Source organism: Falco punctatus (genome assembly GCF_963210335.1).
Source record: "Falco punctatus genome assembly, chromosome: 7".
NCBI classification, from domain to species: domain Eukaryota; kingdom Metazoa; phylum Chordata; class Aves; order Falconiformes; family Falconidae; genus Falco; species Falco punctatus.
Genome location: NC_137587.1, coordinates 30,320,980 through 30,333,376, shown reverse-complemented (window position 1 = coordinate 30,333,376; position 12,397 = coordinate 30,320,980). Strand labels below are relative to the sequence as shown.

Sequence of the window (12,397 nt, the reverse complement as noted above, 5' to 3'; positions counted from 1 at the left end):
TGCATCTGCTTTCCATGCATCTTTCTGATGCTTTGGGTTTCCTTTGTTCTTTTTTTTTTCTTCCCCTTCAGTTGATACAACCTCCTAGAAACAAATGTTTTGTATTTTAAATACATGTGCAAGGATATCGATGTTCAGTTATTTGTTCATCCCTTCTGCTGGCCTTTCTCAGAATGAAATTGTACATAGGTTTTTAATTACAGTATCTTTCAGAGGTTTTATTAATGTGCAGGATTTACACTATGAAAACTCTAGTGAATTGCTAATGTTACTGTTAGTGACATTGCTGATATGAGTAGCCTGGACTCTACGTAGAATTTTGGGTAGGATTGTTTGGCCCTCAAAAAGAACACAGTTTCTGCATCTCAAAAACCCCACAGCTACCTTCTAAGAGAAGGGAAAAAGTATGTTTTGAAAGGTGACTGTTCTGCATATTACATGTTTCCTCACCTGTGTTCATAGAGAGACACACACCTGATAGATCAGCTGTACTGGAAATACCCTTCAATAGTAATTAATTATTGGTTAATAATGTTGCTGGTTCCTTATGTTGATAACATAGGATAGGATGTTACTGAAAATTTGTTACCACGGAGAGTAAGTTATGTTGAGCATATTAGAGTCATGCCCACTTTCTCTTCCAGTATCTTAAAAATAAAAAATGTTTTTCAGGAGGTGGAAGTTCATATTCTCCCATTTGTCTCACACAGTTTATAAAGCAAGCAGCAGTACTGGTCTCAGTATTTTGATGTGCCAAATTTTTTTGGTTTGTGTTTTGTGGGGTTCTGTAATCACTTACCTAGAGGACCAATTACTGAAGTAGAGGTCCTGAAGAAATGGTTCCGTTTTGGACCCTTGCCTAGGCTGAATGATATTGGCCATTTGAGAAGATGCTTGGTGCCATCTTCACACAGTGCTGAGGGGTGTTTGTTTCACTAATTTCTTTCTTATAGTGGAAGACTTTCAGTGCTTTTCCTGTGGTTGGTGTGAACTGAAGTTTCACAGAACTCAGCAAACAATTGATAGATAGTAACAGCTTTATTCTTGCACTAGCTGAAGCTTGGGTGACTGAACAAGTACTCTTTAAGTTAAAATCTCTTGTTTTCACTTAGTCTTGCTTAATTTCTGAACTTAAATTTTTAAAAGGACTGGTCCTGGACCGTATTAGGCTTTCTATTTGACTCTGATCTCCAATTTAGAGGTAAAGTTAACAAAATATGAAACTGTCCCCTAATAACCTAAGCTGCTTTGATACGTGTTGGATGTAGTTGTTAAACTAATGGAGCTGTCATCTTTGGACTTGGGGAAGACAGCAATGCACATGTCAGAAGCAGAAGGTTCCCTTTGTGGTTGTAATGGCTTAAAGGTCAGTTTTGTTCCTCCCTCCTGATGGAGATGACTCATTAGATGTTTTGAAGATGATGATTACCCATCCTATTTCTAAATTAGCCTCATTAAGAGAATGCAATAAATATAAATAAAAAAAATAGTTCCAGGTTGCAGCCCAGTATTTACTACACATCATTTTGGGGTACAGCCATAATTTTTTTTTCTTTATGTTACGCATCCCCCCCCAAACACACCCTTATTCTGCAGCAGAAAGAGTATTACAGGGGAAAATAGTACAGTGTTTTACAGGGCATCTTCTGTATGATAAATTTGAAAATGAGTACCACAAAATATGTGCATTTGAGGTAAACATTAAGAACAAACAAACAAAATTTTACAGAAAGGTGCAAAAAAGTTATTTCTTTGTTTTAGTAATTAGGGTTGCTTGCAACAGCAGTAGTTACAAATATTTTGAGAGTGAATGATCACAAAACCCTGCTGCTGTTGTGCAGCTTAACTTTTTTGTGGACAAGAGTTATAACAAGATCATCAGTATAAACTTCATCTGAACTCAGGCTCATGATGAGTCAGGCCTTATACTGCCTCTTACTGTAATGCTGTGACAAAGAACATGTCTAGCCTACGTTTCTTTTCCATTGTTGCACAGCAAGGTGCTCTGCTAACTTAATCTCAAAGCAACTTAAAGCCAAAAAGTAACTGGCTTCCTAGGAAGTTCAGTGTGCAGGGCTGAAAATGTGCTTCAACTTCCAGAGTCTGAAGAGTGAACAAAACTCTGATCTATGTTGCTGCTGCTATTCCCCTTTGAGTTCTGTGCTTCCAAACCATCCTGGTCAGGGTCAGTGCGATTGATTGCTTGGGTACTTCTCATGCAGATGACGTAATTCTTCTCTCTGAAGGCATGTTGTTTGGGGGGATATTTTGTTTGGGTTTTTTCCCCTTTTTCTGTAAGAAAACTCTGCTTAATGAATTTTTATTATAACTGTTCCAAGATAATTAAACCTAGTGTTTGTTTCCGAGTATATTTTAATTGAAGAATCATTTTGTATTGCTCATTTTTAAGATTTATACTGAAATTACATAATTAATTTTGATTAAAAATTACTTTAATGGCCCAAAGTTTCATCATTTAAATCAAGAATTATTGAGAAGTATGAGGAAAGTCACTGGAATGAACACCACTTATATCAAAATACGAGCTTATGTGTAGTGAAGAGGTCTGAATATGGATACATTAACATATATGTTTGTGTGTGTCTGACCTGTATTAACAGGAGAAAAATTCACTGGTTTTTTGTTTTGTTTCTTTGTTTTTAAGGGCTCACAGTTTGTCTCCAACGGATCATCTAGCAGCATTTTACTTGGCACTGCAGCTTGCCATATCCAGACAGGTTAGTTACATTTTAAAAGTGCAGCCTCACACTGTCTATCAAGATTAGAATTTGTATCTGTTGATGGATACAGATGAAGTTTTGTTTAATGGAAACCTGCTTTTTTTTGTTTTCCTTGTGCATATATGCATATATATGCAAAAAAACCCTCCAAAATACTCTCTCTTGAACACTTTCAGTCTCGTACATTTCTCCAGAGTTCTGCCCCAGTATTTCCAGCTCTAGGGTCAGAAAGAAGACATAAGTCATTTAGTTTATTTGTTTCAGCATTTCTGTTGCTGGATGGAGGGGGAAAAAAAAAATCTATTTTTACCCTGTTTTTACCTTTTATGTGTAATCTCTGCTCAGACTGACTATGTCGAGAGTGGGACTATTGAATCTAGTCTTTAATGATCTTGACAGTACTTAAATCTTGAATATCTGCTAAGATCCATGCTGTTTCTAGATACTTGTAGGAGGTTTGGTTATTGTGAATGAAATTACATTTAGAGAAAACTGGAAAATATTTTAAAGCTATAAAAGAGATCACAGCTCAGTCCAACTTGTACAGTTGTTATGTTTAAGGGATTTAGGATTCTACCATATATCACATGCCTTTGGATAAAGTGGAGGTGCTTTGTGCATGTCATGGTAAGCCTTTTCCTGTGTCATGTTTATTTTAGTAAATAGTTTTGAGTACAGTAGTTTACATGCTGTAGGTGACTTTTCATTGCTAATGAGTAGCAGACGTTGGACTATGTCACATTAGAGTGGAATGGATTGTCGCTTTAATAGCACAAAATATTTTACAGTAGCAGGCTATGACTCTGTACTTCTGAATTCCAAAATTCTTATGATGCTTAATTAAATTCCCTGATTTTAACACTTAGTGTGTTTATTTGGAGCAAAAGCACATGCAGCTGAGGAGTTCTGGAAATTCCATGTAATAGAAGAGTTATTGTTGCAGTCTAGCTGTAAATTCTACTTAATGTGTTACAATTAAAACATTTTCAAAATCATATAGAAATAAAACCAATACTTGAAAAAGAATAGTGACTATTTTAAAGGGCTGAAGGGAACTGTTTTATTGAAATGTACTATCTTATTTTCCAAGGTTAATACTTTATTTAATTTTTACTGTTCACTGTAAAGCATCAGGTCCATTTTAAAATTCTGAATAGTGTCGTAGAGTAGTCTATAGAATTCTACATGGTATCCAGGTGAATATTTTGAAAATTTTATGGACGTGCAATCAAGTAATAGGCAATACTTCTAACAGTGATGCTTTCTTTTTCTGCCTTTTTTTTTTTTTTTTTTTTAAATCAGATACCAGAAGCTTTGGGTTATGTTCGTCAGGCTCTGCAGCTACAAGGAGATGATGCCAACTCTCTTCATCTCCTTGCACTCTTGCTATCAGCACAGAAACACTATCATGATGCTTTGAATATCATTGATATGGCCTTGAGTGAATATCCAGAAAATTTTATGTGAGTGAATGTCATGTATTTTTTTATGTTTTCTCTCATACTTATTTTTCTTAGATTCTCATCTCATTCATTTCAAGAGAAAATGGATTTGAAGATTGGTATTGGTGTGGGGTTTTTTTCCAGTAGTCTTCCCCACTGCCCATTTAGTGCGTCTGCTTTTTATTAAAGGCTTGTTAAATAGTGATTAAGGATTTGGTTTTGGAAGGGAGGCTAGAGGTGGATAGTTGATCTTATTTATTTTTTCTACAGACTCTTTGTTTAGATAATTTCTCCCTGTTGCACGCTTTAGAGAAATTTTCTATTTTCTGTTTTTATGCAATATTCTAAGAAGGATAAGCAAGACTTTACTCTTAGCTGGGATAGATTTATCCCGTCCTGCAATTAACTGTACGCATACTGTATGATACATGTTCTGTAAAATACATCGTAACAAATAATCTCCTCTTTTGCCTGTATAATAACCAGTCATCTGAAGTTGGCTGATAGATAACTAAACAAGTGAACAGGGAAGAAGCACAACTGGTAGGTTTTCTCTTGTTTTTAAGAAAGAAATCTTTCTTTGTATTTATTCTTCATGTTAATTATATCTTAAAATACATTTGGATTCTGTGCTTTTGTAAGGGTATTTTTAATTTGTTTTCTTATGAAAATCTGATGAAACACTTAACAGTGAAATATCTCAGGGACAACTTTCATTAACTTCCAATGTTCCATTCTGATGCTTTACCAACAGTCACTGAGATTGTAATCCATAGTATTACAAATATCCTCAATGCTTATTTAGACAATTTTTTGAAGCATCTCAATCTTAACTTTCAAATGATTGTATCATAAATTGTTACTGTGTCAACACACTAAAAAAATTGTTGCCTTTTTCCTCTTAAATCTGAACCAGGAACTCTGCTAATATTACCTCTCCTCAGAACTTCTGTGGCTCACAGCCAGTTCTGTGTAACTGCTTTTGTGGCCTTTTGCTGTTTCTCACTTCCTAGTTTATCCACACACATATAACTTGTTTCTGTTATTATTAGGGGTTTCCATATGCACTTCACAATTTCAGAACTGTCTAGCAGTTCCTCTCCCAAACCTGTCTGTGCTTTCCTCAGGTCTGAGGGACCTGTCAGTAAGTCATGATTTGAGGCAATTGAAGCATAAGCTACCTAATTTTATGTCCTATTATTGTTAGAACCAAGTATTTTCAAAGCACCATGATCTGTCATCTTCTGTCTGTTCTTGTTTCATCTTCTGCCACTTAGTGGCAATGTAAATGACAGAGAAGCTGCCACTCTGTCTCTCAGAATAATAGTCTAGAAGAAGTATTTCTGAAACTGCAGTTCTCCCTATTCTAGTAAGAGAACAAAGGGTCATTCAGTAAAATGTTTAAAATTACTCCTGTGAGCATTCAAAAGGTATTTATGGGTTTTTCAAATATGGTCCATGGCCTTTCCATACTTGTTTATAACTGCATCATGTGGTTAAACATGTTGCTGAGTTGTTTTAAATAGTACTAATTGATCTGTTAACTTATGTGTGTATATTAATCATATGGGTTATAATAGTGGTTCTAAGTTGTTAGCCCTGTTCTATAATACAAACACCGAGGTAATAGTGTACTATGTTACAACCTACTGGTACAGATCAGGGAATTTAAGAGAAATATCTTGGTGGTAGGAGTCGCCATCAGATGTGGCAACAATTGTTGAAGAATCCAAGATGAAACACCACTATATATATCTATAGACAGTCTTTTAGAGTCTTGTTTTTAGTACTGTCAAGTTACTTCTGGTTCCCAGAGAAGTCAAGGATATGGTTCGGATTCCTTGTATACTCAGTGCAATTGATACTGGCAGCCAGCCAGACACATCTGGTGAATAATATAAATTTGGATTGATTCCTTCATGTAACTGGGTTATTTTTGCAAGGATTTATCAGCAAAACCTCAGGCTTTCAGTCTGTTCTTGTGCACTATATCTGGTGCTTTTGAAATGGTTGACGATGTGTATGTGCATGTATAAAAAATATAAAACACAAGCGCTTAGCATATATTGTTGATTCCATTTTCTTATCCTGCAACTTCTGTAACAATACAATCTCGTGGTACTTCCTAGAAGACTGAGAGGAGAACCTCTTGTGTTCCTCTAAGGCGTGCTAATTTTTAGATATACCGAAATATTATTTGCCTATGATATTTTATTGGCTTTTGTAAATACCTCAAATATAATGTTTTATATTTTATCTTTGTTATGTCTGCAATCCCAGTAGACTAAATAGTACAAGTTTCCTTAGTATTCTCTGTATTTCTGTTAAAATCTTAGCTCAGCCTTACGCAAAATGATACTTCAGTGGCTTTGCAGCATAATATATCATTATACATGGAAAATGTGGAAGTAAAACGTAATGTTATTTTTTGTTTCTTTCATTGTTGTTATTATCTGTATGCTGTAATTGCATTGCTGCACTGAGCGCTGTCCTGCCCTGTTCACAGTTGTATGTTCTCTTTGTTTTGCTTTTCTTTGAAAAGAACCTAAGTTTTCAGAAGTTTATAATACTACATCTCTGTAAGATGCCACAGGTTGCAAGGAAAGCATAGAATACACTGAGTCGTGCTGAGAATTGGATACTTTCCAGCACTCTTCTGTTCTAATCAATTAGCAAATACATTGTCTGTCAGTTTTTAACATTTGAAAAACTGATTAATTCCTAGGATTCATGTACAATGTTTGAGGTGTACACCAAGCATACATTCATATCTTAAATCAGTGTTAACCTTCCTGCACTATAAAGCTATGGAGTTGCTGAGCAAGCATGGCCAATCAATGATTTTGCCCTGTGTACCTCTAGGTCAGTAAGTAGAAAGAGATTCCTCAGAGCAAAAGAATTGTCCCATCAGTATCTAAAGGAGTGGAAGGAATGAGCAAACAACACGTTGTGCTGTTAGCAGCAAGATAATAGCTTTTTCTTTGAATAGAGAGTTGATTATTCTTCCGTTGTTCATTATATTGGCGGCAGAAATATGCAATCTGCTCTGAGACCTTAAGGGGTATTGGAAAAACTATTGGTGAAAATCTAAGAAACCTCTAAAAGTGAAATAGATATGTAGTAATGTTTTCCAGAAATAATAAAAATATAGAATATTTCCTACATAACTATAGCACTATAATTTCAAACTTTTTGTAAGCCTAAAATGCTAGGTTGTAACCACTCTATTTACAAACAAGTAAGCATTGTTTTTCAGAGCAATACTATCCATCTACTTTTAAGTGCTAGCTGACCTCTGAAGCCTTCTGAAATCTGAGAGAACTTTGATCCAGGGACAAAAAGATCTCTAGATGAAAGATTCCTGAACAGATTAAGATTACTTAAAAGATTATGAATACCCTGCTTTAGTGAGGTGGGTGGGAGTAAGGCGGCAGCACCAAAAATCTGAATAGTTAATCTCAGTCAGGTCCCATTGCCTTTGTATTCATCTAAAATTACACTATTTTTTCACACCTTTCATTAGACAACTTGTCCCTGTAGTAGAAATGTGAAGTTTAGTTCTTCTCCAGCTTGAGAGGATTTGATCCCACAGATGATGCAGCTCAGAATCCTAACCATCAAACTCTGTGGGACAGTGGGTGAGATGATCCATTTCATGAATCTCAACATGGCCCAACAATGTCTGCTTGCAGCCCAGAAGCCAACTGAATACTGGGCTGCATCAAAAGAAGCATGGCCAGCAGGCTGAAGGTGATTCTCCTCTGCTCCCATGAGACCCCACCTAGTGTACTGCATTCGTGTCTGGGGCCCCCCGCCTAAGAAGGACATGGAGCTGTTGGAGCGGGTCCAGAGGAGGGCCACAAAGATGCTCAGAGGGCTGGAGCACCTCTCCTAGGAAGACAGGCTGAGAAAGTTGGGGTTGTCCAGCCCGGAGAAGAGAAGGCTCCGGGGAGACCTTTTAGCAACCTTTCAGTACTTAAAGGGAGCTTACAAAAAAGACGGGGGAAGACTTTTTTAGTAGGGCCTGTAGCAATAGGACAAGGGGTCATGGATTTACACTGAAAGAGGGTAGATTTAGTTTAGATATGAGGAAGAAATTCTTTACTGTGAGGGCAGTGAGGCACTGGCACAGGCTTCCCAGAGCAGCTGTGGATGCCCCATCCCTGAAAGTGTTCCAGGCCGGGCTGGATGGGGCTTTGAGCAACCTGGTCTAGTGGCAGGTGTCCCTGCCCATGGCAGGGGGTTGGAACTAAATGATATTTAAGGTCCCTTCCAACCAAAACCAATCTGTGATTCTATGATTTCTCTGCTTGAAACAGAAGAAAGGGCCACGCTTCCCTGAATGCAAAGAGCGTAGGCAGGAAGGAGCCACAATATATCCAGAATTACTAGAGTGCTTAACTGTGAGGGAGGCTTGAGGTCTTAGATGCTTGGGCTTTCCTTGAATTTATTTTATTTTAATCCAATGATTGTCAACTCTGTATAAGTAGTCCCAGAGGTGTGCATTACAGTCTGAAGGTGTATTCAAGGTGATGCAAGGTAACGGTGGTTGTGTTGCATTGGTTCGTATCAGGCTTGTATATCTTGTGCAATAGATACAGTAGAGTTTTATGTACAATTATCTGAAGACCCTTATTTACAAACTCTTTTCCATGACTCCTTCCTGTCTTTTTATCTGCTTGTTACAACGAACCTGTATCTGCTGGTCTTTTGAATGATATGAAATCTCAAAATAACCGTGGTTAGTCAAAAGTAGATTCTCAGTCAAGGGAGACAGAGTTAGGTTTCTTAATGAAATAATTGTGATTGTTGACTTAATCTTAGCTCTTTTGGGTTCCCTCATTATTTCAAGTGTTGGGGCACTTAAAGATGAGTATAGTGCCTGAAATTAGTGTAATTAGACAAAACCAATAATAAATATTAATTGCTGGTTTTATGCTGAAAACTGAACTGCAATGGATAGCAGCTGACAAGCTTTTAAAGTAACAGAAGTAGGAACAGCAGATGGGTTATTTGAGGAGTGCAAGCATGTTATTTTAATGTTAAGTACACTCAGAAAGGAAAGTCATATGGTAACAGGTTTGAAGACAACTGAAGACTAAGTTCACAGTTTAAACATTTACATTTGTTGAAGTGTGATGGAAATTTTTTTCTTCCAAGAATATTTCACAGAAGCATCAAGCCAATATGTCACTCCTTTGAAAACTATTAAATCCTTTCCTTCCTGACCCTCAAGGACTCTTTTGAGCTGCAGTAGATTTCCCAGAATCGCAAAGCCTTTTAACATCCCCCTCAGTTCCTTGATTAACAAACTTGTTTCCTTCTGGGAGTGTCCGGGTGGGCATAACAGAAGAGTGGGTTGGTAGGCGCAGTGTATGATGATACATACACTGATGTTTTGTGGGACAGGCACGTATTTATCAGTTAAGGGAATAGACTACACTATTCTGTTTTCCCAAGGTCAGTTGTAGTTGCACTAGTGGTGGTGCTTGTTAAACTTACCTTTTTTTTTTTTTTTCTTTTTTCCGTGATAAATAGAGCACTGGGAATTATTTGAGGAAAGAGCAGTAATACATGATTGGACAAGAAGTAGTGGTCTGCTGAGCTTGCCAAAATCATGTCTTTTGGGCTGGTATATACATTCTTGTCAACATTTGAGATCATGCTTTTTGAAATCCGTTCCATTTTGACCCTGTCTGTCTTGGGAGTTAAATGAATTTGTTCTCAGTAATGATTTTTCTGTAATTCATGAAAGATAGTATCAGTTGCTTGTGTATTTTCTTTTCATGCTGGGCTTGTCTTCCCCCCCCACTGCCCCCCCCCCCCCCCATCCCTTTTGATTTTTGGTTGTTGTTACGTGTTTTTACAGAATTGTCCATTTAAAAAGATGTTGCTGATAGGTAGATACTACTTTATATAATAAATTGGTCATTGGCCTCAGGGTCTTATTCCTGAAGCATATTTGCTAGGCTGTAGATTCTTCTCTGAAACTTCATTGAAAGAGTCTCAGTTTGGGTCATGAGCTGGCTGCTGCAGGGTGTTCAAGGCAGGAAAACACAAAGTTTTCAAGTATAACTAATTTGTTCTGGCTTTAGTAAAAAACTATATTCATTATAGTTTACAGATTAACATTTTCTTAAGCACATTGAGTTTATAAGATGGAATATAGTATACATAAACTCCACCAAAAGTCACAGGACTGACTGCTGCTTTTCCTTGCAAAGAAGCAATGCTACTGCTTTGTAAACAAATATGCAGGGAATAATATTTCAAATGGTGCAGTAGAGGCTGTCCAGTGCACACCAAGGATACCTATTCATGGTTTCAAAAAAATTGTGTTATTTTAGGGCTTGAGAACTATTTTTTTTTGCATCTGTTGCTTGTTTGTGAGTCAGGCTTCAAATAGCAATCTGAACTGCCTATTTTTACTTCATCTATGTTTCTATATGTAGATGGGCTTCCCACTAGTGAGGATCTGTGCAACCAAAGTTGGAGGTTACCCTTATGGTAACCTTATAACTTATTGGCACTATAGAAATCTGCCACATTCCCTGAATTGCTTGAAACACGTTTCACATCTTTTGGATATGTTTGGTCATTGTTTGAGAAACAGTTCAGGAGAATTTTTTTATTAAGTTAAATGATTTTCCGGAGTTTTTACAAAAAGTAGATTTGGTTGCTTGACCTCCTGTTGCTGGTGTAGAGCACTTAGTGATTCAGTCAAATGGATTTCGTGAAGGACCAGATTGGTAGAAGCAGCTAAAAAAAATACATAAGTAGACATTGCTGCTGGTTGTGTTTGATACCTCTTCTCATTAATTATGTCTCGTTAGCTTGCAAATGCAGCTTGGATAATGGAGACTTATTCCTGACTGTTGACACTTTGAACAAAAATAAGAAGTGAACATGATTAATGGGGAAAGAGGAAACTGGCTTCAGGATAAGGCAAGAGAAATTGATGGGTAGCAGTGTCACAGAAATTCAGAAGAAATTGCCAGGAAATAGATTAATTGTTCAATCATGCCAAAAGATATTTCAAGGTGTTTACAAATGGTGATTTTTCATGTTTTGTAATGAACGACTTACATCTTTCCTGATAATAAAACTTCCCTTGAATACTCAGAATGAAGTAGACTGACTGTGCAAGTGTTCACTTTGCAATTGCAAGCAGACACCTCTGAATTTCTTTCTGTACTTCAATTATCACAGTTATAGAAGCAATGAACCTAAAATCAGTAAATGTGTAAGTAAATCCTTTATAAAACTATATGTATTACATATTCTATCTAGTTTCATGTTGTTGTAGGTTAAATTTTTGCAATTGTGTCATTTTATTGTTTGTTTTGATGATCATGTAGATCATGTACATGTCTTGGAGTTGACTAATGTGAAGCTTTAAGCTTTCTACAGGAGGCATTAAAGGGACAGCTGTCAAAACTGGATGCTCAAATTAATAGTTTGAAGCCAGTTTTAAAACTCCTGACCGTCTATATATCAGAAGTCGCTAAATTTGCTTTGGTCTTTCTGTTAATGTAGGTTTAGCTAAAGCATACCTTCCAGAGGACATCTGATCTTGATAAGTATGCATCAGAAAGTGGGGAAACCTCTTCTTTTTAAAAGAAGCTATAAACTTTCAGACAGTAAACTGCTGTCAAATTCTGGACTGTGAATGAAGTAAATGCTGGGAACTGTAGGATTTTCTTTTAACTTTTTTCTTCTTAACCATTTATTTAAGAGTAAATACAAGACTGCCAGAAGGACACTTGCTGATGGTGTGTACTAAGAGAAAGTGAATTTGCTAAGGCTTGTCTTCCTGCTATTTCCTCATTTCTTTTATGTTTCCTGTAACAGTCAACAGAAGTTTTTCCTATGTATGTAATTGTTGAGTGCAAGAAGTGACTTGCTAACATGTCATTTAGGAAAGGTGAATAGATTTAGTTTCTTTCAAATCATTAATATTGCATAATATTGTTCAAACTTAATATTATGCATTCTGCATACTGCTTTCCCGTTTTATTTACTCTGTGGGATCCATCAGTTAAACTGATTTAATTTACACAAGCAATTGACACTATGACAGTTTGTTACAGAAATGAGATACAATGGTACGAAGTATGCATGTCAATGTGAGCTTTACAGCAGCATAATTTTTTCCTTAAATTCAGATCATATGAAAAAAAGCCTACGTTTTCTGTTTAAATAAAAAGTGTGTAT

The 12,397-nt window shown here is 36.5% G+C and overlaps 1 protein-coding gene across 2 annotated transcripts in view; it reads left to right on the top strand.

Moving 5' to 3' along the window:
* The window catches only part of TTC7B (tetratricopeptide repeat domain 7B), a 154,835-nt gene that overhangs the window by 83,640 nt on the left and 58,798 nt on the right, over nt 1-12,397 (top strand). For both annotated transcript variants that reach the window (XM_080396701.1, XM_080396700.1), the window contains exons 14-15: nt 2,666-2,738; nt 4,044-4,204. In XM_080396701.1, the coding sequence (XP_080252827.1) occupies nt 2,666-2,738; nt 4,044-4,204 (234 nt within the window). The remainder of the gene's footprint in view (nt 1-2,665; nt 2,739-4,043; nt 4,205-12,397) is intronic.